The 26857-nt window shown below is 40.8% G+C and overlaps 3 protein-coding genes and 2 long non-coding RNA genes across 8 annotated transcripts; 2 read left to right on the top strand and 3 right to left on the bottom strand.

Moving 5' to 3' along the window:
* Nucleotides 1-160: 160 nt before the first annotated feature.
* rab3da (RAB3D, member RAS oncogene family, a) lies at nt 161-9463 on the bottom strand. Its single transcript, XM_056372872.1, has 5 exons — nt 9311-9463; nt 5577-5810; nt 2611-2729; nt 1208-1332; nt 161-1066 (listed from the first exon to the last, which is right to left on the bottom strand). The coding sequence occupies exons 2-5, from the start codon at nt 5808-5810 to the stop codon at nt 879-881; spliced, it is 666 nt and encodes a 221-aa protein (XP_056228847.1). The 5' UTR covers nt 9311-9463; the 3' UTR covers nt 161-878.
* Nucleotides 9464-10543: 1080 nt separating this feature from the next.
* Nucleotides 10544-15711, bottom strand: pld6 (phospholipase D family, member 6). 3 transcript variants are annotated; one of them, XM_056372147.1, is made up of 4 exons: nt 15572-15711; nt 14355-14527; nt 13656-13885; nt 10544-11578 (listed from the first exon to the last, which is right to left on the bottom strand). In XM_056372147.1, exons 1-4 carry the CDS (start codon nt 15641-15643, stop codon nt 11310-11312), a joined length of 744 nt encoding a protein of 247 aa, XP_056228122.1. In that variant the 5' UTR covers nt 15644-15711; the 3' UTR covers nt 10544-11309. The 3 variants fall into 3 exon arrangements, with proteins under 3 accessions (XP_056228122.1, XP_056228124.1, XP_056228123.1); XM_056372149.1 differs by lacking the exon at nt 15572-15711 and adding an exon at nt 15152-15263; XM_056372148.1 differs by lacking the exon at nt 15572-15711 and adding an exon at nt 15052-15165.
* On the top strand, nt 15316-18690 carry LOC130166503 (transcription elongation factor 1 homolog). The gene is made up of 4 exons (XM_056372150.1): nt 15316-15375; nt 15703-15843; nt 15957-16027; nt 17553-18690. The coding sequence occupies exons 2-4, from the start codon at nt 15728-15730 to the stop codon at nt 17615-17617; spliced, it is 252 nt and encodes an 83-aa protein (XP_056228125.1). The 5' UTR covers nt 15316-15375; nt 15703-15727; the 3' UTR covers nt 17618-18690.
* Nucleotides 18691-19203: 513 nt separating this feature from the next.
* Nucleotides 19204-24972, bottom strand: LOC130166504 (uncharacterized). Of its 2 annotated transcripts, XR_008827158.1 has the most exons (3): nt 24749-24972; nt 23053-23203; nt 19204-21793 (listed from the first exon to the last, which is right to left on the bottom strand). It is a non-coding gene; the product is annotated as an uncharacterized LOC130166504 (long non-coding RNA). The 2 variants fall into 2 exon arrangements; XR_008827157.1 differs by lacking the exon at nt 23053-23203.
* On the top strand, nt 23080-25092 carry LOC130166505 (uncharacterized). Its single transcript, XR_008827159.1, has 3 exons — nt 23080-23215; nt 24368-24442; nt 24968-25092. It is a non-coding gene; the product is annotated as an uncharacterized LOC130166505 (long non-coding RNA).
* The last annotated feature ends 1765 nt before the right edge of the window (nt 25093-26857 follow it).

The raw sequence follows: 26857 nt of genomic DNA, 5'->3' as shown, positions 1-26857 counted from the left end.
AAACTTTAGGGATAAGATTTATGACATGATTGATTCCATTTTATGATGATTAATTACTGAGTGGAAACCTCTGGAAACCTATCACACTTTTCCTACATTCAGCAGTGTTGTTTAATACAGAAAAATAACATGAAATTACTTCAAATGACAAATGAAAACCAACAGACATGTTGTATTGTATTAATCCATATCTTTTAATCTCAATTTTTAGAGGGACACAATAAACCTGGCAAATGAAATGTTGGACGAGCATTAACCACTAAAAGTACAAAAAAAGAAAAGAGTAAAATATAAATTAAAAGAAAAAGAGAATATCCCTCCAAAACTGTAATAACAAGCCTGGATTACACACATACACCTGGAATGACACAGCACCCTTCAGATTTGTTTGACTTTGTACTGAACAGTGGGCCTCCGTCCTTAGCAGGAGCTAATTGACACAATATAGTATAAAGTGTTGGGCAGTGAGTCACACTGATGCATTTTCAGGTGACACCCACAAGGGGGCAGCAGGACACAAGTAAATCACCCTCAATGCCAGGCTTGATTTGGTTCATGCCTTTTGTTCACATCCTCACCTCCAACAGGTGCTGCTCACCCATTAAACAAGAAAATAATGAAGCACAGGCATTGGGCAGAAGGCACAGCTGCTCCACACAGCTCTTTGGCATCTCGGTGTAACAGTCCCATTCAAATTATGAGGAAGATAACAAGAAAAACAAGGGAGCATAGCATCCGTGATAGTATTGCAGTAACATATGGTAAAGTACATTCACAATGGCAGATTTTTTTGGCAATTCAATTAATCTGTGTATGTGTGTGTGCATATGTGTGTGTGAATATGAAACCCACGCTCAATGAATTTCCACTGTCAGTCATCAGCATGCACAGCCACGCTGGCTGCCGTGGGGCGTGTCCTTCAGACCTTCCCCCTTGTGAGTGGCTGACGGGCTGGCATCACCGTTGACGCTCTCGTTCATCTTCTCACAGATGACGTCTACCAGCTTGTCAAACACCTGCTTCACGTTTATGTTGTCTTTGGCACTGGCCTCGAAGAACTGGAAGCCTGGAGAGCGAGTCGAGAGACAGAGAGAGAAAAGAAAACAGTATGAGTTATGATTAGTAAGTAAGGTTTGGTTTGTGTGTCCTCTTGAGCTTGTGATAAAAGTGTGTGTGTGTGTGTGTGTGTGTGTGTGGGCGTGCTGACCGAGCTCTGTGGCCAGTCTCTGGGCATCCTGGGTGGGAACCTGCCTGTCTTCCTCCAGGTCCAGCTTATTGCCTACCAGCACTACCTGCGCGTTGTCCCACGAGTACGTCTTGATCTGGGTTGCCCTGGGAAACACCAGCACAACATTTTCACCACCACCTGTCCTGCAGCGACCATCTGTCTCTTCACAACACTGAGCAAAATCTGGTGCTCTTTTATCCCTGTATATATGCATTTCTGACACTGAAAACGTGCATCATCAACAATTTGAGATGTTTAAAGAAAGTACTGGAAAGCAACAAAGTCCATTTACTCAAGTACCATATTTTGGTCAATTTTGAATTACTTAACAATTACTTAACAATATTGTTCTTTTTATTTCACTACATTTATTTGAAAGGTTAAGTAACTAGTTTGCAAATTATAATTTTACATATAAAAAATATGATCTAGTTACAAAATGTCGAACAAAATATCGAACTATCCCGCAGTGTAAGAAGTTAAAATTAACTCCCCCTCAACCAGCTGCTCAAAATGCTGCTTACTTGTTAAAGCATCAGAAATAATATTCCAATAATATGATCTATATATACAGTAGCAATATAGTAAGTATAGATTAAGAAATAAATAAATATAATAAGTAAAAATACTGTTATAAATAACATAATAATAATAATAATAATAAATAAGTACGCGTATTTTTATTTTTGATACTTTTTTCTTTTTCATTTACTGTTATTTAATTCTTGTTTTGTAATCCCACTACTGCTGTTATTTTGCAGGATTTTCATATGGTTATCTCCAGCTTCTTATACTATTATATTATGCAGTGACTAGAGTGAAATCATCAGATTTGTTCTTTATATGAAAACCGTGTCTATGAATATGCTCTATTTTTCTTTGCCAAATTTTGTTACAGCAGAAATGGAACAATTTCCCCAAGTTTTATCTTGTTAATTTAACATGTAACAAAAGGACAGGGTGTCTCCAAACAAACAGAAAATCAAAACAACATATCCCTTTACAAATGCCACACACACACACACACACACACACACACACACACACACACACACACACACACACACACACACACACACACACACACACACACCACACACACCACACACACCACACACACCACACACACACCACACACACCACACGTATCAGACTTAATAGTATGACATTATCCGTTGTTCCCACTGCCATCAGGTTGTACAACATCCCAGCCAAAGGAAGTGGACTAATCTAATTATTATTGTTTGTCTATTAACTGTTTTTATTATTATTATTATTATTATTATTATCATCATCAACAATGAGCTAATGGACACATGAATTTCCCCTAGGGGATAAATAAAGTATCTATCTATCTATGTTATACCTATAGCTGTACCCACCAGTCCTGAACAGCGTAGAACGACTCCTGGCTCGTGATGTCGTACATGAGCAGGAATCCCATGGCTCCTCTGTAGTACGCTGTGGTGATGGTCCGGTAGCGCTCCTGCCCTGCTGTGTCCTGTACACACACACAGTTCATCTGAGAAATTCTGGCACGCTTTGGGATCAGTTACTTTTACTGTTTAAAACACAACAATCTCAAGGAAAGTGTGAATTCACAGTGGTCACATGAAGACTGGGTGACAGGGAAACTAAAATTACTACTGACAACTGAACTGACATGAAATTCCAATACATACAACATAGCCCAAACCTCATCATTAATATTAACGACAAACACTTCAAATTATTCCCGAACTGAATATGCAAAATTTTTACTGAGAGAAGGAAACAAATAGTTGACCTGGCTGTTCTGAGAATGAGCGATGAATCATTAACTCAGAAGTTAATCCCTCCCGTCATGTGCTGATGTTGCCACACCCTGTAAATACACCAGGATGTGCTCTCTGCCTTTTGGCAATGCTTCAGAGACAAAAATAAGTTCTGAGGAATTATTTGTCTTCTTTATGCTGATTATGGGAAAACAGTTTAACCATTAAATGAAATTGTTGTTGTGGACACATTAAAATTGGATCATTAAATAACGCAGATTAATCTAACTGATGAAAAGTAATGCCAAATATTAACCTGGGTCCTCTAAAGATGGAGATTTGGGGCTTGTCAGTATAAGATGTTACCACTGTCTCAAACCCTTGTACGCCCGACTTTGGTGCAGTGTTACAAAATGAGTTGAGCTTGTTTTAATGCTCCCATGAAACCCATTCAAGGTGTTCAGCAGCCAATAACTTTTTACTTGTACTTGGCACCTTCCTCGTGTAAAATTATGCAACTGTATCATTGTTAAGCTGAGCAGAGAAGCCATGCTACTCTGAATTCATTAAGCTTAAAAAAAAAAAAAAAAAAAAAAGGAAAAGAAAAGATGTATTACTTTCATCTAACACGAGTACTGTGGGTAAGTCCTTGCCTTCCACTAACATTCAGTAATAGATCTGTCCTGGGTGTCAGTCTGCGCAGTAGGCACATTCAGCTCCGGCAGCTCCAACCCATGCATCTTTCATGAACCCTGCCGTCTGGGGACGATGTTAAACATCAACTGTCATTAACTCCAGACTGTGAGAAATTAGTTTATGCCACATCCATGACAGGCAGCGGCGTGCACGAGGGCAATCTAGGGAATGGGGTGAGGATAAACAGTCTGTGTTGTGTAACAACGCTTTCAAAAGCACCGTTCACTCTGGCTTTGGTCGAAGCTGCATTTTAGACCCTCTCAACCCCCAGGTAGATGCCTTTAATTACCTTAAGTAAATTACAGCTCTGACATTAAAGAGACTGCAGCGTTTTATACTCAGTGTTGCTCATATACTCTCGAACATGTCTGCTGTTCAGTATATTATGAATATATATTTTTTTATCCATCATAGGGAACGAAAAAGCCTCTAACAGAAATTATTGGGAGCATTTCAGACCTCAGTGATGCGAGTGTCACAGCTCTTTCTAATACGACACTTCTGCTGTCGACTCACTGTTAGTTTTAATCCTGTGAAACTAATTTAACAACAGTTTAACTATCATGTTTTTGTCCAGAGGTGGCCAGCTGAATCTATGCTTCCTTACTGGGACGTGTGAGTGAGTGTGGTCCATTTATGGCTTTTCTGATACAGTGGGTCAGTGTTGGCCATTTGATCAATGTGGAATTTTGTTTCTTCCTAAACACAGTTACATAAAAATGTTTGAAAAACCTGCAAAGCAATTTGATTTACATTAATTCAATTGTTATATAAGGTTTTTTTGTGAATCTGTTTAGTTAAAAGCCAATATATACCTGCCAAAAACTCCCTTCTAATCAGTGGGAGAGATGGCTACTTTGCTAACCCACCCACAGCAATGGATGGATTAGCAGTTTAGGTGGGTTTTAATACAGAGTTTTTATCCATCATGGTTTTTCTGTCGTGCGCGGCTCCGCAAACATTAGAATCTGCAAATATTAGAATTATAAAAAAAGCACTATGCACTTTTCATAGTCAAATACACAGTAAAGATTTGCAAATATCAACATCTTTAATGCAAATATCTTGGTGTTGTCAACCACTTCCAATGACCTACATTAGTTCTGTTTGCAGATACATGGCTTTGGTCCAGCAGAACTAGCCCCGGGCAAAACAAGGTGACTGTTTCTAATTTTTCAAGGCTGTTTGGGATGTCAGTTAAAAAACAAAGCAATTGCCACTAGTAGTAAAATATCTCAGAGTGGTTAAAAACAAACCATATACATCAGGGTTTTGAACTCAGTAATCTAAATGTCTGTGAGCCAGATTAATTAGAGTGAAATCTGGTCAAACTGTAACGCTGTCTGCAAGATTTCAGTTCCCAACTTCTGGACTGAGTAAACATCTTTCCCTGAGTCAACGAGAGTCGGAGTGTGCTCTGGCCCTTATCTGCCCAACTGCCACACTCTCTTCCTGCTGTAGAGAAGAAACCAGACTATGTGTGTGTAATGGCAAACAGTTTCAGTGCACGAAGTCAAAGGAGAATCTGAATAATGATGACAAAGTTGGAACTAAGCTACTTTTGTTCTCGGATATCTTTCTATTGCAAGTTTTCTCTTTTATAGTCTTCATTTGTTCCCAGTTTAGTTTGCTCCATGGACAGAAAAGTTAACTGGGAAAAGAATGTGGCTCTATTGAACACAAGTACAGCTAATTTTCATCATAAACAACACTCACAGTCCGACTGTGGATGCAGTGGTAAGATGCACATTCATGTTTTGAGAGACTTGTTTGTGTCAGAACAGAATTATTACATTTTGTCCGTGTTAAATAATCTACATACATACACTGATCTTCCTTCAGTGTGTGTAATATTCAGCATATATCTTTTAATGTTGCACTGTATTCTTCCGTCTTACCCAGATCTGTAGTTTGACCCTCTTGTCGTTCCTGTAGATGGTTTTGACTTTGAAATCAATGCCCACTGTGCTGACAAAGGCTGATGTGAAGGAGTCGTCTGCATAGCGGAACAGGAAGGAGGTCTTTCCCACGCTGCTGTTGCCGATGATCAGCAGCTTGAACATGTAGTCAAAGTTTTGGTCAGCTGCATCTCTCTGCTCCGGGCCTGCCCCTGGATCTCTGGCTAATGCCATCTATCAAGTAAAGAACAATAGCAGAGGAGGCTTTCAGATTCATGAAGAGACTGTGAAGCCTGTGACCAAAAAAAGAAGTGAGCAGAACTCGAGTGCTGAAAGGATTATCTGAAGTTATTCTGCAGCAATTTTGATAACATTTTTGATTAAATTGCTGAACTATTCAACTAACTCATCAGCAATGCCAAACATTCTCCAATGTGAGGATTTGCTGCTTCTCTGCTTTGTATCATTTTAACTTTAATCTCTTTTCTCTTTTTTTTTGTAGTGTTGGTCAGAATTTAAAGACATCAGTTGTTTCTGGGAAACTGTTGTGGACTTTTTTCAGCTTGTTCTGACATTTCATGGACAAAACAATTAGTCAGTTTATTGACAAAGACAGCAGGATATCCAGTATGTACAGGAACAATACAATAACCTTAAGTTTAAACATATAGTTACAGGTTGAGTGTGTTGCACTTGGCCAACAGTCAAGTAAATTCATGTACATTTAAGATCAAGGACTGGTACTGACCTGCTCCTTTGTATTTTGTTACATGCTAGTTATTGCATGACATCCTGCATGCTAAAAATTATAATTAATGCAAACCACAAAGTTAAAAGGCCTACCCTGCCACTGATGAATTATACTGTTTGATTCTAATGTTTTGAGGCAAAAAGAAAATATGCACCCTGTACCAATAGTTCCAAATAAATCTAATTTAACAGAACATTGATTCAACAGTGAACATTTTCAAGGCTAAGTTAATGCAGTGCAGGCAAGGAATACAGTCCTGTTAACTAAAATGAATTGATTATCAACAATAAAACACATTGAAATTCATGAGGGCAATCACATCACCAAGCACTTTATTAAGAACACCTGTACACCTGCTTATTTGTGCAATTATCCAATCAGCCAATCACGTGTCAGCGGTGCAATGCATGAAATCCTGCAGATACAGGTCAGAAGCTTCAGTTAATGTTGACATCAAACATCAGAATGGGGGGGAGGGTGTGTGTGTGTGTGTGTGTGTGTGTGTGTGTGTGTGTGTGTGTGTGTGTGTGTGTGTGTGTGTGTGTGTGTGTGTTCTCAGTGACTTTGACTGTGGCATGATTGTCGGTGCCAGATAAGATGGTTTTAGTATTTCTGAAACTGCCAATATCCTCTCTGGTCTCTACAACAGCAGAACTCCTGTCAGCCAAGAACAGAAATAAAATCTGAGGCTGCAGTGAGCACTAACTTACCAACACTGGAAAGTTGAAGACTGGAAAAATGTAACCTGGTCTGATGAATCTGGATTTCTGCCCAGGCACACTGATAGTAGAGTCAGAGTTTGGCATCAACCGCATGAATCCATGGACCCAAGCTGCCTTGTGTCAAGAGTACAGGCTGGTGGTGTAATAGTGTGGGGAATATTTTCTTGGCACACTTTAAACCCCTAAGACCAATCAATCATGGTTTGCATGTCACAGCATATCTGAGTATTGTTACTGACCATGTGCGTCACTTTATAGCCACAACCTACCATCTTCTAATGGCTACTTCCAGCATGATAATGCACCATGTCGCAAAGTAAAAGTCGTCTCAAACTAAATTCATGAACATGACAATGAGTTCAGTGAACTTCAGTGGCCTCGCCAGTCTCCAGAATCCAGTAGAAAACCTTTGGGATGTGGTAGAACAGGAGACTGGCAGCATGAACGTGCAGCTGATAAATCTGTAAAAATGATGTGACGCGATCAAGTCAACAAGGAGCAGAATCTCAAAGCAAAGTTTCCAACATGGAGTCAATGTAATGAAAAACTGATGCTGTTTTGAGAGCAAAGAGAGGCCCGTCCCAGTGTTAGTATGGAGTTCTTAATGAAGTGCTTGATGAGCGTAAATCCTCCCTTCATGACGGTTATAATGTTCAGTTTTTGAATTGAGTCATTTTGGGGGTTGCAGTTTCTGGTGCTATTGAATCGTATTGCGTTACATGAGTTATATGTTGAGTATGTTATGAATGTTGACAACTGAAAAAAGGTAGAAAAAATTTAATTTAGTGTTTTGCTGAGACCAGTGGTCCATCTTGTAAAAGGCCAGGGTCACAACTATTTGAACTAAGCATGCAACAAGTGTGTCAACTATTTGCACAGCTGATAAACCATCTAGGCTACGAGGACTTGTAACTAAAGAGTAAAAAATTATACATATACTGTATACATACCCTGAGTTAGGGTTCGATATGAGTGATGAGAACCATTTGGCTCTATCACAAGCCTCCCTTGCTGATAATTGCCTGATACTGAATTGGACGTCTGGGAAAGAAATGTGGTAAGACAGTGCTTGTGTGTTTTAATTTCAGAGTGAGGAATCTCAGCACAAGTCTGAAATTAATCCACACTAACAGCCAAGCAGATTTTGATGTTGGTAAATGAAAAGAATGGTATATCTTCCTTCCTCATCGTTCTTAGCTCTCATCTCTATGCTATGAATCATGGCCAGCCAGAACATGCTCCTTCCACTGTTTCTCCCACTATCAGTCATCCACTGCTCTCCCTGTCCATTTGTCACATGGACTACGGACTCACATGTTATAAAACTTATGGGGTCAGTGGATGCTGAGCAGGGGGTGAGGGGCAATAGATTCTCCTCCCCTCCCTGTATACTTAATCCATCGTGCGTCTGACCATTCATCCACCCACTGACACTCCCACTTAAACACACACACAAACACACCTGCACACCCATTTATCTTCCTTTACTCTCTCTCATATTCATCCATCTTTGCTTCCCTCCAGTTGTCATCCATTCATATCTTGCTCTCTCCCACTCAATCCACTCTCTCTCCCTCCTCCATCCCTCTGCATCATAAAGAAGCTGAGCCATCCATTCACCCCCCCCCCCCCCCCCCCCCCCTTCTCCTTTTTCAGAGAGGCTGAGCTGAGTCCTACTCCTCCCTGATTGCTGAGATGTCTCTGGAGACCAGCTCAGCATTACCACATCCAAGGCCATAAAGAGGAAAAGAGGAGCTGGCAGGCATGCCGCTGAACACACTCAGCAAAACACCAGTATCCACGCATGCGCCTCAACATCTAGTATAGAAACACCTCAACACTTATGTGTGGAGGTTTATGCCACTGGATGCATTTACTTTAGCAGGAGACAAAACAGGTCCTCTGCCACTAAAGCGACCGCCTCATAGTACAAAATGTAACTGAAAGTATAGTTGAAGTTAGACTTCATGGAAGTGGAGTGTGCACTTCCGAAGACCAGGCTACTGTTTATATGAGGACACATGGGCTCGTGGTACTTGTTGACACTTTCTATACCACAATTAATGTAATTGTAAATGTGCACACTGGCTTAATATGCTACAAACACAAAGATAAAAGTTCATATTCTGAGCCCTTTGCTGACACTGTATTAACAGTTAGCCTAATTTGCCTACACCGCCCTACCATACGGTAACTCACCTACAACCTGATGACACTTAAACAAACCGCTCTGCCTTTACAGAGAAATGTTTATTTCTTACCTTGAATAATGTCTTTCTTCTTCGTCCGTCCTTCCCGCGGTCTTCCTCTATCTGAAAGCCGATGGATGTGCGCTGGTGTCGGGCGCTCCTCTTCAGGCGCTCCGATCCCGGATTTCCAGACTGTGCATGTGCCTGTCACTGGGATATCCACCGTTTAACCACAGTCAAGTCAAACAGAGTATATATAGCATACTTCCGGTATAGACTTTCAATATAAAACCACGATTGCTCGAGGACTTTCGGGATACTTCACAAATACGGAAGTGTAAAACATTAACAATGTTGTCATTGTTTTCATCTGCGCAGTATATTGCAGTACTGTATGTACTTTAGAATCAATATTTGTTTAATGGCAATACGCAGGGCTGCAGCAACTGATTATTTTATGTATTGTTTAAATGATTGATTATTGTGATCAATTGATTAAGTGATTAATCAATGAAACCCGAGAAAATGGAAGAGTGCCTATCTGCATTTCCCTGGGCAAAATTAGTGTATTCACATTGGGTATATCTGATTAACAATCCAAAACCCCACAGATTGCAATACCATGAAACAGAAAAAGCCTAAACAATCAATTGTCAGAATTATTGATGTCGATTGACCAATTGATTTTTTTGCACTAATCGTTACAGAACAATTAATATGGTACAAACCTGACTCATTCTGCATGACCAATTGTCCTGCTGATCTTTTAAAGTAAAAAATAATCACATTTCCGGTATTATCCTGTCCGTCGCTGGCTGCTTGACACAGTTTCAGTAGTAAACTTAAGTCGGGCCTGATGGAGTGTGTGTTGAATGGCGCAGGCATTACGCACTGGTTACGCACCCGAACTCATGACCTCTCAGTTAAATTGGTCACTTCTGTGCCGTGGATAAAATACAGCAGCTGATTCGCAAAGTCTAAAATCCCCATTTAGTACGCTTCTCTTCAAGATGTAAACTGCTGAAATATTACAAGTCATAAGTCAGACAAACCAGTTCTGGGCTTTATCAACAAGCTTCGGCCTGACTGTGAGCAATGCAGAGAGTCATGCAACCAGTCACATTAATCATGTCCCAACCAGATCAACTCTAGTTGTGTTTGCAAACCACAAAAGATTGTATTGTTAAACACTGCGAATACCTCTGTGCTGTGAGGCATCTCTGCGAATATGAAACACAGTACATCATGTTGGAGCAGGAGAAAAACCACAGCCGTGAGGCAATGATGCAATAGACCTGTTCAAACTGCAGTGTGAGAGTTTTTATTGGTACTTGGCAACCTATAGTCCCTGAGATTGCAGTAGCACACCCTAAACAATATACTGGATTTTTACAGCCAGTGTAATTTCGAGTTATACTGTGCACAACGTGAACTGTGGAAAGGTATTAAACTCAAGCTCCTAACTAGCATACATATTCCCCTTAGTTCTGAGAGGGAAAAATCACATAATAGATTATTCATCATGTAATGACCATGAAGAAACAAGATCAATTTGGTCACTAGTGGAAATCTTTGAATAAAACAACTGTAATTAAACACTGTCAACCTGTGACAATATATAAAAACACAAACTTGAATTTAGGAATGTAAGAAATATTCTCACCTAACAAAAACAAGACAATTTCTCTTTTAAACCAGCCCAACCCTATGTTGTGGATATTATCCTAGTGTTATGTCTGCCAAGCTGTACAACTACTGCAGCACTTCAACAGGAGTGTTTTTGTACATAGTAAAATAAAACAAATACAAAGATGAAACACATAAACCAGACTCCTTCTTATAAATCAGTCTCTTTCAAAATCAGAGCTGTTCTCTTAGAAATATTGAAAAAACATGCCTTAAAACTCCAGTCATGTTGTACAGTAACATCTTCTCTTTAACATGAACAAGTCTTCCAAAACTTAGAGTAACAGAGCCTCTTCACAGTAAAAAAAAAAAAAAAAAAAAACAGATCCTAGAGGCAGTTTCTGGCCAAGCTAATTGTAGAGCTTTTAGATGCACACCTTCTACCTCAAAGCTCTCTCAGGAGCTCTGACTGAGCAGGTTTTTGGTCAATTGATCGGTGGTATCGAGCTGGATCACTGTCCACCCATAACCTGTGGAACTCCTTGATGAAAGGTTGCACCAGCTCTGGCTCCTCAGTGATAACGATGTTCTCCATATTGCTCTGCACTGCTGTCAGCGTCCAGTTGAGGGAGCCGGTGATGAGGAGCCGATGGTCCATCACTGCAAACTTGTGATGCATGTACACAGAGCCCACGCCACACCGCACACAGATCCCTGGGGAGCAGAAGGAAGACAGGGAGGACAGTGAAGAATGAGGGAAAATTCTTCAATGCTTCATACAGTGTATGTGTGGTGATCCAATCCAGTCCTACTGTGAAATTCTGGGTAGTGCACAAAGCGGATCAATGAGAATTTCTGCAGGTTAAATAGTATGTAAGGTTCTTTGAGTTGAGTGGAATACAATACATAAAGGAAAACAGTGGAGTTAAATGATTATTCAAGGATCAGGAATGAATATTCCTGTACTTCAGTCCGAAGTCCACTTTAAATTTAGAACAGAATTTCGAAATGGACCATACTGGCACATGTGGCCTGAGGAGTTGTAAAATGGAAGAGTGATACAGGTAGAACAAATTGAAACCTCTGCCCTTTCACCACGTAGACTATTCAACCTCACTGTAACATCATTGCATCAACAGCTCAGCGCTTAACATTTTAAGGTCACATGAGTGTTTTCATACTCTCCATAAGATCATAAGACACTTTTCTCTTATCCAGTCCGAGCAAAGGAAAGCCTTTGGGTGGAAAAACTGGCAAAATTATGGAAAACACAAAAGCTGGGAGGAAGCTATCAAAATCTGACAAACAATTTTACACTCTAGGCCTTCATATTTGTTTTAATTTGTTATGTGTATGTTTATTCTGATAATTTTTATTAATCTGTTCTGCCACAAAATAAATAAAATCTATAAATCAAAGTCATTTTTTAATGAAAATGCTTTCAGCCTCTTAAACCCCCCAAATTGTGTATTTACCCTTATTGTCGCGTACTGCAACGTGTGGAACAAAAATAAAATTTAGGTTACAAAATAATAACAGCAGTAGCTATTTTACATAAATCAGGTATAGAAATTAAAAATAATAATGTTGTTATAATATAATGGTACGGATACTTAATTTGATATTATTTTGGTACAGAAGCAGAACGGAAACATAGACACAAGCATTACTTTAGTAAAGGATCTGATTTCAGTTTGCAGAGATCAGTGGTTTTAAAATTGGACTACATACCAAAACAAACAGAGAGATTAGATATGCAAGTTCTCTCTCGAAAGGTTAAGTGCATGCTCATTTAAAAGAAAAGGAAAAAACAATTATAGGAAACGTGTTAGATTTTCTGAGCATTTCTCTTCCTAGGAACATGACCCCTACAAAGAACTAATTGCTCTGTGTAAATGCCTTTTTGGCTCCATGAAATCTTGTTATTAGACAGCTCAAAATGAAGACAGCCAGAAATGATGAGAAAGAGTAAATGCAACTGGAAATAAAATTATAATGTCTTTCCAGTTTTTACCCCAGATGCCCCTTTATGATCATTTATGATCATTTTCAGAGCCTGTGCACAAATGTGAACTGAAGGAAATGTTTCATAAACAAACTCTGGACAACCCCAAGCAGTGTGGTTGGTTTAGCGCCAGTCACACTCAGCTATTTGATTATGAAATGTTTCTGCAGAACAATGACTAAATACAAAAGATACAGTAGAAGAGCTGATTCTCCCTTGTGTCAGAGGCTTGCGGTCAAAACACGCGCGCAGACGCGCGTGCACACACACACACACACTTTGAGAAACACTTTGCCTAATGACATTTGTTGTCTGGTTGCCAATTTCTTACTTACTTAATTCTTACTTAACAACATACACTAAAAGTAATTTATTAAATGCAGAGAGGGCTGAGAGAAAGTGAGACAGTGTGAGCCAGACACGTGACACAAAATCTTTCGGTGCTTTCAGAGCGTGATTACTCTGACTCATAGGAGGGCTTGTAGTGGCGACGTCCATTCACCCAGACACTTCCTATCATCACTCTATTCACTACTAAGGAACCCTGTGAGACTTAATGATAGTGACACTGGTAGTTCGAGAACACAGAGTGAGCACCTTTTGTTGAGTAAGACCCAAGTCATGCTTCCCATATTTCAATTAATATTTGTCCATAATAATCCCACATAGGTTGGTGTGACTTGTTTTTTTTCAATAAATAATATCTCTATAGGACCTAAACATGAACACACGAAGACAAATGTACCTCACAAAGATTCAAAAATTAAATGGATCTGTTACTCTTACCAGACTTGCGGAGGATCCCTATCTGAGAGCCAGTGATGGCGGTATAGTCCTTGTCAGTGAGGACTCTGATGATAATGCCCTTTCTATGCAGGGCTAGTATAGCCCTGCACAGATCCATGTTCGAAAAGGCAAAAACACACAAATCCAGAGAGGATGTAGCAGATAGGAGGTGGTGGAGAAGACGGGCGAAAGAGGTCTCTATACCATGAGGCAACGAACAGAAACAGGAACTGGAGGACCAGAAAACAAGAAAGAAAACAAAACTGTGTTATCTAAACAGTCTTTACTTAACATCTTTCATGCTGCCTTCTTCTTATGTGTTGCATCTTTCACTGAGCTTCTCTAGAAACTGAAAAGACATATTGTGTGGTTTAAATAACTCAAATTGGAAAAAAAGTGTTGTGAAGTTGGTTGTTGAATTCAAGTACCATCAATGATCTTTCGTTTAATCAAGGTCTGGTTTTTTGGCTTAATTTTATCTGGAGAAATAACTTCAGTACACTGGTCCTGCTGAGTAAAATGCAGCGGGGATTAAGAATGGTAAATGCGCAGACTAAATCCACTTACTGAAAGTATCTGGGGGCTGAGAATTTATTTTGCATTAGTGGCCATTATGACAAAAAAAACTGTACAGTGATACAGAGGTAATACTATCCTTTTTCTTCCTTTTACTCAATACAGTGCTTATGTCTCACTCACTGAGGTGAAGAGGGACGGAAGAAGTGCTCCACACAGGTCATTTCTGAAGGGAAGAAGAGGACCTCATTCAGGGTTCTCTCAGGCCTGCGGCGACGAAGGAACCAGGCAAGCAGCTCCAGAGAGAGGGCCACCACCCCCAGGCCAACCACCTTCACGGTCCACATCACTGATATCTTCAACAGAACAATACTAAAGTAATGCACGTAATAAGCATGGTACAATGCAAATATAAGTGCTTTGGGGAGTTTTGTCTTACATGATCATGGGTATTTTCATAGCAGTCTCATGCAAAAGTATGATTACACCGTTTTGTCTGTGTGTTCTGTACTGCTGAAAGAAATCTATTGATTGATTAGTCAAGCTTCTCAATCTTAAAAATTTGCTGCTTTTTTCTGGATTCTATCATTTCAAACTTTATATCACTGTGTTGTAATCTGTTTGAAGATTGAAAAGCATTTGTCACTATTTTCTGACATTTCACAGACCGGTTTAACTGTTGAGCAGAATAGCTCACTTCATTTGTTAACCAAGCTAAGCTAACATGACTCGATGTAAATTCCAGTTAAATTTACATTGTTCAACCAATGCGTTCTTGTTCCAAGACGCTGGTGATTTGTAAGTTAAAATACAATATAAACGTCGAACATTGATGAAAGAAGACATTCTGCGACACAAATACTATGTGAAATAAACGAACCTGCCGATATGTATCAAAAGTTGACACCTGAACATTTCCAGGGTGGAAGGAGCGTGCAAAAACAGCAAACTTTGGAGTCTTTTCAACACCATTATCTTACCTGCGATAGCTTCTATCGCCACCACGCGGGAATAGGCTGTGTCAGACGCATAGGTCAGAGTCTCTTTCGTCACTGCCAATCATATTAACTGACATGTCAGACAGCCAATGGCTGGCCGCAATCCGCACACTCTCCTCCAATCACTTAACGCGTACTGTTACCGGTGCCGGGTCTTAAGGAACCCTTTTCCTCATTACTGCAACGTGTGTTTTCTACAACCAAAGGTAAACAAGATTAAAGTTTTTTTACTTAACACTTACGATATGTTTAGTAACTAAAGCTAGTCGAAGCAGAATCAAAGACGCTTTCTTACTCGAGTCTATTTAACTCTGTTTTAACACTGTTTTTTTCTATTGTGAGGCGATTTATGTTACACTGGGGATCAACAACAAACATGCTAACGTTAGCATGCTAACTTACCAACAATTTGGTGCAGCAGACTAGAGTTGTTTTCCACTCAACTATGCTCACATATTTTCTCTTTAGTGGCATTCACCCATCGCTCCTGCTCTCCTTGATAAAGTTCCATGATTCTTGTCTCTATCATACAGAGACTTGTGATTCAGTTGGTGTGCAATGGGTCGCCGCAAGTCCAAAAGAAAGCCTCCTCCTAAGAAGAAGATGACAGGGGATCTGGACAGTCAGTTCACCTGTCCGTTCTGCAACCACGAGAAGTCATGTGACGTAAAAATGTAATTAGCCGAATAATATATACACATATATATATCAATACAATGGTAAAGTTTCATTTGTAGATTTCTGAGCTAACTGTTGCCAACTTTTCTTTTGTTTGTCCTGTGGACAGGGAGAGGAGCAGAAATACGGGGATAATATCATGCACAGTCTGCTTGGAGGAGTTCCAGACCCCCATCACCTGTATCCTTATTCATGGATGAATTTACATCGCTATCTTTCTAGGAAATTAAACATTAGTGACACAATTGCAGAATATGTTGAAAACCTTATCTTAAAAAATAACTTTAACTTTCTAGGCATGCAAGATAATTCTTAATCTTGGAAACAGTTAGTCTGACAAAATAATCTCAGCTCAAGGTCCACTCACTAGGTTTTTTACAAGCTTCCAATAGTCGTCATGCAGGTGGATCAGTTGAAATTATGTAATTTCAAAGTGGCTTGGTCACTTTACATGTCCAGTACACAACTATTTTCTCAATCTCACGTTCACTTTAATTGAAGCCCGAATGCTGGGCAGACTCCAGTGTGCCTTTCATGTTTGAGTGAGATGTCCAGTCAGCTCTGGCAGATTCACAGGCCAGAGTTCACCTGTGTTCAACTTTAACCAAAGCAGATGCACTCCTGTGGTCAATAGAGACACTGATGCACTGTGTTTGGAAATAGGGAAGTTAATTTTCTAGTGTGGTTTATCATTATGTTTAGTACATTGTCACACTGACAGACTACAAATTATAGCATTGCTCTCAAACGTTGTTTACTGTCTGTGATCGCTCTGGTCAATCTTTATTACCTGCATCAGAATTGTGAAATCACTTCTTACTTTTTCAGGGCTGAGTGCTGGTAAATTTTGTTGAATGTAATATAACCATGCTTTTAGGCTTTGACATCAGATGTGAATGGCCCTCTTGAGCTCTCTCACCCCAGAATCCTTGTCATGACTTTGACCACTTCCAAGTTGAAGGTGTGACTAGTTTTTGGTCTGGTGTTCACAGACAGTTGACATTGTCTATTTCTGGAGACAACTGAGTCTCTGAGTTTCACTGAGGTAAATGTTCAGCCTTGGGAAACCATGCAGCAAAATGGCAGAAGAAAGGTCAAGGAGGCCATTCACATCTGAAACCAAATACCATCTTTGAACAGAGACCAGGCTTGTGGTTTCTCCTCCATGTATACTTTCTATATACATATACAAACTCCCTTCAGTATTGACAGAAATAAGATGTGGTTGGAATGTCAGGAAAAAAATAGTAAGTGGACCTTGAATTAATACTGTATTGTCAAACAATTTTATTAGCACTGAACAACTGCTGCTCCTATGAAGCCTTGATATCCTGTCATTGTATATGACTCACTGAAGATATTATTTTATTAAATGGATGAAGTGCTCAAATTTGATTAGTTTCGACATTTGAAGAAAGATTAAAGAAATATGTTAGTGGAACAGAAGCTAGCTTGGAAAGGGAGCAGAACTTTGACTTTAAAAATGGTAATCACTTGATCATACTTCTGATAAATGATATGACATAGATTCAGAATGTGATTCACACTAGGGATCACTGCTCACCTCCAGTGTAATAACAAACAACAGCTTTCCTGGGAAACAGTCACTTTACTCTTCTGTATTGATTTTTTTTATCATGCATTAATCTAAACTCTTATTCTTAAGCAAGGGAATCTTTTTTATCCTTAATCCGTTACTGCTCAGATCTGTCGGAGCCAGTTGATGTGTACAGTGATTGGATAGATGCATGTGAAGCAGCCAATCAGTAGCCCTCATGTAGTTGGATGCCTCTCAGGAACAGGATGAGGATGTGGTTGGTGGGTCTGGGCCCATTAGGATCAAGCTGGTCGGAGGTTTCCGAATCATTTATTATTCACAGGTTTCTGTATGGTCACTTGAAATTTACACCTGTGTGAATCATCACAAACAGGCTCCGAATTGTTCCTTTCGAGTTCTCCCCTTTGTGAGTAAAGTTTCCACCCACAACTGTAGTCTTTACTCTTGAGATTTATTTCATTATTTGTTACTTGCAGTGTATCCTAATTTATCCTCACACATTGAGCAGGCCTTTCTTTTTTTGATTATTTAGGATGGATTTCAAAGAACCTTTGGATACGGTGTAGACAAGCCTTTGAATAATAGTTGATGTTGAAGATTGCAAAATAATATCCTGTTTTCTTATTTGTTTTTAATTTTGGTTTCTTATGTTTTGTTCACTGGGCAAATGTAATTGTAATTGTGATCTCTGCATTTTAATATGAAACCAGAAACATTAATTTACAGAGACTCATTCTCTATCATACAGTGTCTGACACTAGCAACACAATGTAGTTAGAGAGGAAAATTTTCAGATTTTTCATCAAATCTCACCTAAACACAGCATAGTTCATAGTTGAAATATGTATATTCCTCATCCTCAGTCCTAAGGTAGCATTGATGTTCTGGGTTTTGTTCACAGTCATAACTATCCACAGATATTCTTATCCTCATGGAGACAGTTGTGTCACAGCATTAGGTCATTCCACTGGAGAGAGGAACGGAAATCTGTAAGATTTATGCTTTGCTGCTAAGTTCACAAGTTTTGAATTGTTCTTAATCCATTCAGTTTTTCAGGTGATCGTATAGTTTTAGCTTACATGTTTAAGAAATAAAAACAAATCAAAAAGTACAAAGATCTTTGTTATTAAGCGCATGTGTACAAAATATTGTACTCTTATCCTGGAATTGAGCTGTAATACTGATATTTTCCTATGCAATGGCCGAAAAGAAGAATAAAACTGATTTTTAAATACAACGAATTTGAAAAGTGTGATCTTGAAAATAAAGCAGCAATAAGACTTGATACCAGTTAGTTTTGGTTGGTTTTCATTTTATTGTATAATGAAGTAAATGTACTGTATTTTGATAATATGATAAAGCAGATGTTTAATTTGTTACACAAAGAAATCCTGTTGCGCTGAGCAAAAGATGACACACTTTGGATTTCTGTATTCTTTGTGATCAAGATGTAATTGTCTGTCCTTGAGTTGGTGTAGCTGAATGTAATAGTCCTAGGTTTTTCTTTTTAAAATGTGGAAAGCAAAGGAGGTGATTATATCTTACGTGACATAAATGTCCCTTATAGTACTGAGCACCACCAGCTGGTGACAAATGGAGGGACAACCTCAGAGTAAAGATAATACAGTTGGGATTTAGATGACTTGACAAAGAATCTGAGATTTAATAAAAGAAAAGGTAGAACATTCATATTCACAGATACTTTTACACGCCCTAAGTTCTGGAACAGGCTTAAATTATGAACTCTGAGTGTAGTATAGATTTAATAATAAAAGTTGAATGAGGTGAAAGAACAGACTCAATTTTCAAACGGGGGCTTTTATTTGACTTTGTCTTAATGGCATCAACAATAAAAGCTAGTTATTTGTACTGTTCCACTGTTCCAGTTTTGATTTATCACTATACAGAGGTATTGTCAGCTATGAACATGCTTTTTGATTAAATCCTACTACATGGGACACCCTCAGCTGGTGAATCTATAGACAGCCACAAAAATACATTTTTTTTTTTTTTTATAATCACAGCACTTAAATTCTGAGGTGTCAAAGACACTGGTACTACCTATTTCAAAATAAAACGTCTCAGGGCACAGCTTCTGAGCTACTCTCCTGTGGCATCTGTGACCGTGACACATTTTTAGGAGTCCAGTATCCATTCATCCCCACAGAGCACAGGATGTAGCAGATCACAAATGAAAGAAGACACAGTGTAGCGAGGCTGTGCACCAGGCAGCGCTGAGTGATAATAGATGAGATGTGGAGTGCCTGCCTGGGCTCTCCACCCAGGAAGAGTGTGTCCGTGCATGCGCGCACTGCACTGTGTATTGTGTTTGATGATGGACCCCAGCTGGAGAGGTATTGACGACGCCTTATGAAACATGCTGGAAGATGATTACAATGGAGAATGATTATCACTTAGTCTCTCCTCTGTCTCTGCGCGTCCCATCCCACGCCCTCCCCCTCTCTTCTATTTCTCGCTCCTTCTTTCTCCTCTCCCATTCAGCACGCGAGGTCAAGTGTCACTCCGTCTCCGTTGTCAAGGCTGCCAATCACCCACACAGTGAGTGCAAGGCAACTGTTGCCAAGGAAACAGAGCGATTCGGTTGCTAGGCACCTGGAGCTGTGCTCACAATAGTCATTTTGTTGCTTAGAAGCACACACACATGCATACACAAATACACACAAAACCACAGAAATGGCTTTGCCCAATCAACAAGTTTACACAGTGTCAGAGTGAAATTCATATAAATTAGAATTATACACTGTGCTAATAAATAAGAGATTTGCTTACGCAGTTGTAAGAAATCATGGAATAATAAATGATAAGAGTGTAATTTATCATGGGCACATTTGCAAACAAATGCTAATATATTGCTGAATTTGCAGTGAAATGTTGATTTTCTAATTTATAATACTTAGCAATAATGCTAATGTACCAAAAATGTAATTCAGGATGTTTTATTCTAACACCTTTGCTACCTGATTAATCAGCATGCCCTGACGTCTAAGAATTCTTCAAACCCACACCTCAACTTGATCAATAAAAGACATAAACATCCATCATTCTGACTAAAAATAGTTACCCATAGAATCAATCAGTCCCTTATTTCCCCACTGGCATACGGACCCAGTGAACCTACTTAAAATGTGTGTGCTTTCATACATATGGCGATCTATCTGTACGCTTGTTTTCATAAAATCCATCAATCCCCGATTTCCCTACTGGAATATAGATCATTTGAACCCACATGCAGTTTATATATGTGTGTGTATTTGTATGTGTGTGTGCGTGAGGGTCTGAGTCTCCATCATGACAGCCAGTCAGCTGAGCCGAATGCTGAAATGTCAGCCACGGGTGCAAGCCTTGACATGTCCTCATGTGTTACTGTCTCCTGTTGCTGCTACAGGCATCAAACTCTCACACATTTTTAGCATGAGCCAGGGAATCAAAAATAGGAGTGCAATACTAGTTTGTAGTGCAGTGGGATGATGGTTACGCACAGTTATGATGTACCATGCCAAGGTATTGCAGCCGTTTACGTCTGAGGACCCACAATTTTGCAAACATCAAATTCCTGGTCACCGTGAGGAAAATGTTGGATGCAAAGTGTGAAGGACTGTGAAAGACACTCATCAACTGATAAGATTATAGGCTCACTTGTGTGCACAACTGACTGACAAGGGTATGTAATCAAGAAGGCTTGGAATTAACGTCTGAGTCAGGAGACTTTTGTGTTAAGCTCCCTGAACTAATGCCTGGGGGTTTAGCTTAGTGGCATGGTGCAAGTCTTCCTCACCAGCGCCTCTGCAGGAGGGTCTGAATCTGGCCAGCGACACAAACTCATTTCCTCCACAGGTGTAAAGAGTGACATGGTTGATAAACCTACGATGATAAAACCTTTTCAGTGGCTGGATTTGATTTGGGCACCTGGCTAGCCCTGATTGCATTCTATTTAAAAACCTTTCTGATTGAACAAAATAAGCCCTTTCCCATAAAACGTCACCTCTGGGTGCTTAATTAAAATCCACCCCATGTCTGTGTCACCACCTCAGCTTGGCTATACGTGTGTATGTGTCTGCCTGGTCTCTGCCATTGTAGTCTACTGAATAGTGCTCTGCTTTTGGTCCACTGTAGATGATTAAGCTTCCACTCGACTACGCGTATTCTCAAGCAATAACATCCACATCTGTATTATCAACCCAAGAATACCCGTGGTCGAGACCGGAGCAAAGAGGCCCACCTCCTCCCCTCCATTCCCTTCTCTCGCCTCTCAGCTCTGGGGCTCATTCTCCTTTTCTGTGTGCATCCCTTCAGCTCCTGCACTCTGAATAAGATTGCAGCGTGGAAGGAGGGGGGTCTGTGTGGAAGCAAATCTTTAAGGACAGCACCTAGGATAAGAGAGACAAAAGAGATCATATTTATCCTTGAATAACAATGCAGCAGCATTGCTCAGAGGTTATAATACACATTTCACGCACGCTCCAAGTCACATCTTGAGTACATTGTTAGACTAATAACCCGATTGAAAGCTTTACGCAATAGCCACACACCCACACACACACACACATACACACAGACACACACAGGCAGCCTGCTATGCATCTTTACCTGAGCTGCACCAAGTAAACAGATTACACTGCCAACAGCTAGTCCCTTTGCTCTCCTCGGTATCAAGCAACCATTTAGCCAAGCGCTGAGGGAGAGGGCAAGCTCACCAATTATCAAATAGGTGTCAGTGTGTGTTACACTGCACTGAGGGGAGAGACTGATTACCAAACAGATGTTCAGCCCTCACCTCCGTCCCCTCCTCCTCACCTCCCGCCTTCTTCCATTCCATTTTCCACTCCTTCCCCCCATCTATCTCCTTCTTCCTATCTTCCTCTCTTCTTCCTATCCTCTTCTCCTTTCCTCTCCTCTCCTCTCCTATACTCTCTTCTCACTGTTGGAAGACTCACTGTTATGTCCCTCCCCATCTCCTCCCCCCTGAACACACACACACTCTCTCTTTCTCGGTCTGTCCCATGGAGAATAAGCCTGACTCTTCCCTATCCACACTTGCCAATTAGAGACACAGTAGTTGTCAATCAGAAGCTGAGGAGGAGAGAACGAGAGAGAAGGAGAGTCATTGGGAAAGGGCGGTGGGGTGTGTGTGTTTGTGTTTGTGTGCATGCGTGTGTGTGTGTGTGGGGGGGGGGGGTTGCATCAGCACTACAGACGGCTCCCCCTGGAAAACTCAGGCGAGTCTACAAACATGACTTGACTGTCTCTCTCTTTCTCTTTTTTTCCCTCTTCCTCTCACTTTTTCCCCGTAACCTTTCCTCTCTAATCATTGTGATGCCCCTGTTGTTTTTCCCACTCTCGCCCTGTGTTTAGCCTCTTACCCCGCACTTTCCTACTTTCCCATCCTCAGATCAGCCTGTTTATCCACTCAGACGCACACGCATGAACCATACATCATTTTCTGTAACCTTTCACCTATTAAAGCTGCCCACTGTGTGAAACCTGACAAAAAGAAAGTTCCCATTTGCCGCTGACACTCCTCCCGCCTCACTCACACCCGTGCTAGTCTACTTCATTGTAACGGAAGTGCCAGAGCTAGCCGAGGCCATCACGCCGAGAAGATCGTGACACTCGTCTCCCTCATTACCTATACTCTTCTAGTCCTCTCTCCTCATCTCTCTCTCTCTCTCTCTCTCCATCTTTCCTCGCCTCTTCCTCCTTCCACCCAACTGTCCATGTCTGATGGGGCTGCTGCTGATGACAACTCAACTGGACGTGTCTTCTGTTCTCACCAAGAGCTGTGAAGAGATGTACGTAGGTGTCAGAGATCTGGTGTAAAAATACACCCCGCTGCTGCCCTCTTCACTACACAGGACCGGTCTGTGTCTGCTCGGTGTCACTGGAATGTCTCCGTCTAATTTGAAGACATGCTTCGGTGTGGTTTCAGCTGTGTATGTGGGAGCTAAGCTATGATAGCATGACATTCACATATGGGTGTGCCTGCAGCTGCAGATTTGAATGTAAGGACCAGCAGGCCTTTATTTTTTTTTTGTCACCCCAGTTTTACTTTTTCATTCATGTAAACTGACACACATCTACACATTTATGGTCAAACCTTCATTCCCAATCATTTTTTTTTGGACTGGATAATAAACTTTATTTCATAGCGGAAGACATCTGGTTTGCATTTATAAGAAAATCCATTTCCTGAATTGAGTTGATTGAAAGTGAACTGGCTCCAGCTGGACAACCTAATGAAAGAAAATCGGTCTGTGTTTCATATTTATGTCTGATGCATCAGACTTATCAATCCTTGAATGTACCTGGTGTGTCAGATGGGAAACAGAACTGCAAGTGGCTGTGCCAGAGGCAAAGACAAGACAGGCTTGAGATGGAGACAGAGACTGAGCGGACGCTGGGCTGCTGCTTGCACATTACTGCTTAATTGCTTGGAACTAAAGGCGCTGTTATGAGGATGTTTATGCTTATGCCTGCAATAGCAAATCTTTCCAGTCATTTTGGCTACGCTGTGGAGTCTAATAGTCACTACCCAGACAAAAAATAAATGACCCAGTGATGGCTATTGCAACAAATTCAGCCTGGAGAGCAGAATAAAATAAAATAAAAAACACCCTCTGCCTTTGGCCAAACTTTTCGTGACAAACTTAACAGAGCCACTTTGGTTTTCTTAATCTTGAAGGCTTTGAATGCATATAGGCTCCAGGTGGCCTACTAGCCCAAATAACCAGACAACCACATACCACTGTAAAATTGCAGATAGCCAGCACCTGTCCTCTACGTGACAGGCTTGGATATTAAGCTTTCTTTGTTTGTAAATACATCCGCTTCCACTGACAAGGAGAACCCAGTTCACAGTGGCAAGCGTGGATTGAATCCTTAACCCTTTACAGGGAGAGTGAAAGAGATTTTAACCATCTTTGTCTTTTTTTTTTTTCAAACAGGCTACAAAGGAGGAAGGCACGCTGACATGCTGCTGGGTTAAATATTAAGCTGCGTGCAGGTGCAGTTCTCATCAGGTAATTTGATAGGCACTTGGGAGTGAGGCTGATGGGACCAACCTGTTTAGTTATCAAATCATAAAGCCTGCCAACGAGAAATTGATCGGGCGTTAATCCCTTGACATGCACTGCTACAAACCGACTGTTGAAGCTAAAAATCTGCAAGTCTTGTTTTCTTCACTTCAGGGATTATCAACAAATATCTGTAAATATCAGGACAGTCTAAAGTGATGGGACCCGGAGCAAAGCCGCGCTGTCAACTGTGTCCAAATCGTTTCTTTTTTTTTCATGGTAAATAACAGCGAGAAAAAAAATGTAACTTACCGCCATGTCCACCTTTTTGTCAGCTCCCCTGAATAAGCCGCTCCATATGCCATTCATTGTATCCATGCTGAAGTGTGAGAATAGGCTATACTGTGCAGGGAAACGCCCCCCCCCCCCTCCCTCCCAACCCTCCCTGCTATTCCTTTCTCTCCCGTGCGCTTCTCCTCCTGCTTGTGGGGAATCACATAACCACTCCTTGTTTTTTCCATTCTCTCCGAGGGAGGGATGGAGCGATGGAGCCTATGCAGCAGCAGCAGCAGCAGCAGCAGCAGCATCAGCATCCCATGCAACTCAGCGGCAACCTCTCACCTCTCCTCTCCTCCTCCTCTCCTCCTCTCCCTTCCTCTCTTGTCCATGCCTCCATCCAGGCTTGCCGCCGAAGAGCATGCCCTATAGTGCATCGGTTCCCAATCTGGGGTCCGGGGACCTCAAGGGGTCCATGATGGAGCTCCGGTAGGCCTTAGCAAAAATAAAAAATAAAAAAAGCGTTTGGGGTAATGTAATGTGAGTGTAAGAGTCGGTGACTGTTAATGTGCCTCACTGATATCACTGCACCCACAATGCTTTTTACTATTAACTTTGAGTTTACAGGGGAAATCTTGTCAGATGGGGGCCTTGAGACAAAATCTTGACTTTTAAAGTGTCTATCTTGCGATGTTTTGTGAATTATAGTGTGTTTGTGTTCTTGGACCTTTTATTTCCCAATGTCTCATCATAATAGAAAATGTTAAGATATGGTGTTTTATATTGTAACTCCTTCAGTCTCTCTTCAGTAATGGGGGTGGACAGACCTGTAAAATACAATGCAATCTTGTGCAACAGCCACGCAATAAATAACCTAAGCCTGCTTCCTTTCCGAGGCTCACAGTGTCCTGTGGTCATTTTAGGATTCACGGTTTGTGTTGCTGTTGATTTGCCGTTTACACCATAATGTTTTCTGCATAAAATATCAAAATCCCTTACAATGTAAGGCAGTACAATACAACACGACAGTATACAGTGGCGATATTGTATCTTTTATTTGGTCCATGAGTTGGACACAACAATAGGAGTACAATATAGTAGAGCCACAGAACAGATTTTAACATAATTAAACAATAACATACATGGTTCAAATGAACAAGTGTCTGGCACAACTTTAAGGATTTATTGCTGGGCTGTTATATTACATTGCATTGCATTTCAGAGTGAATCATGTTATGTGAACATTTATATATGAATATAGATATGAAATAAATGGGATGGGATGTTGTGTCAAATGCAGAATTATGTGTCAAATGCAGAAATAGAGGAACGTCAAGTTAGATAAAGCCACTGCTCTGTCAGTCATTACTGCTGAAATCATAATAGACTGAAGTGGGACTCAGTTTGTGTGCTTTGAATGGTGTTCCCTGCAGGGTTTCTACAGCGGTTTCTCCAAGGCCTGTGGTGAGTGTTTGTGTGTGTGTGCGTGTGTGTGGGTGTGTGTGTGTGGGTGTGTGTGCGCGCACACGTGTGCTTTTGTGCATCTCTGTGTGAACGTCCCAACTCCTAATCCAGTCTCCTGGGACCTCTGTATCCAGTTGATGGTCTTCCTTAGCAGACATGCTGGATGGGATTGGTGGTAAGGCCTTTTATAATCCTCTCCTCATCTGGTGGCCTGTAAAGGAGCTGCCCACTCTAAACCCAAAACATGTTTGTGTGTGTGTGTGTGTGTGTGTGTGTGTGTGTGTGTGTGTGTGTGTGTTATTGTGAGTGCTAGATCCTCAATAATGATCCACACAAGCTCGACACAAGAGCTAAACTGGCTTTTGTGAACATTCTTTGCTACAGAGTAACTCATCTTCATTTTTCCCTCATTTATTCTCTTCCCTCTCTCGTTGCTGTCTTTATTTTGGCCCAAGACATCAGAAACAGAACAGCAGACACACAGCAAACATGTAAATTTGATATTTGAGAGCCCACAAGGCTGATGCTGTGAGGCACTGGAGCCTTCAAGGCCATAAAAATCCGATAACATATTTCCTCAAATAAGCAGCCATAGAGTCTCTCTCTCTCTCTCTCTCTCTCTCTCTCGCTCGCTCGCTCGCTCGCTCACGCACGCACGCACGCACGCACGCACGCACACAC

The sequence above is a fragment of the Seriola aureovittata genome, chromosome 3, assembly GCF_021018895.1.
Source record: "Seriola aureovittata isolate HTS-2021-v1 ecotype China chromosome 3, ASM2101889v1, whole genome shotgun sequence".
Taxonomy (NCBI): Eukaryota; Metazoa; Chordata; class Actinopteri; order Carangiformes; family Carangidae; genus Seriola; species Seriola aureovittata.
This window is presented reverse-complemented; position numbering and strand designations above follow the sequence as displayed.

What these genes read in the sequence shown, in the direction of transcription:
- LOC130166503 (XM_056372150.1), top strand. Translation starts at nt 15,728, where the DNA reads ATGGGTCGCCGCAAGTCCAAAAGAAAGCCTCCTCCTAAGAAGAAGATG. An exon ending in AAGTCATGTGACGTAAAAAT is followed by an intron (nt 15,844 to 15,956) that starts GTAATTAGCCGA and finishes TCCTGTGGACAG; the next exon opens with GGAGAGGAGCAGAAATACGG. An exon ending in GTTCCAGACCCCCATCACCT is followed by an intron (nt 16,028 to 17,552) that starts GTATCCTTATTC and finishes GTTACTGCTCAG; the next exon opens with ATCTGTCGGAGCCAGTTGAT.
- rab3da (XM_056372872.1), bottom strand. Translation starts at nt 5,810, where the DNA reads ATGGCATTAGCCAGAGATCCAGGGGCAGGCCCGGAGCAGAGAGATGCA. An exon ending in GGGTCAAACTACAGATCTGG is followed by an intron (nt 2,730 to 5,576) that starts GTAAGACGGAAG and finishes GTGTGTGTACAG; the next exon opens with GACACAGCAGGGCAGGAGCG. An exon ending in TTCTACGCTGTTCAGGACTG is followed by an intron (nt 1,333 to 2,610) that starts GTGGGTACAGCT and finishes GGTGTTTCCCAG; the next exon opens with GGCAACCCAGATCAAGACGT.
- pld6 (XM_056372147.1), bottom strand. Translation starts at nt 15,643, where the DNA reads ATGCCACTAAAGAGAAAATATGTGAGCATAGTTGAGTGGAAAACAACT. An exon ending in TCTGCTGCACCAAATTGTTG is followed by an intron (nt 14,528 to 15,571) that starts GTAAGTTAGCAT and finishes GTTCTGTTGAAG; the next exon opens with ATATCAGTGATGTGGACCGT. An exon ending in TTCCGTCCCTCTTCACCTCA is followed by an intron (nt 13,886 to 14,354) that starts GTGAGTGAGACA and finishes CTGGTCCTCCAG; the next exon opens with TTCCTGTTTCTGTTCGTTGC.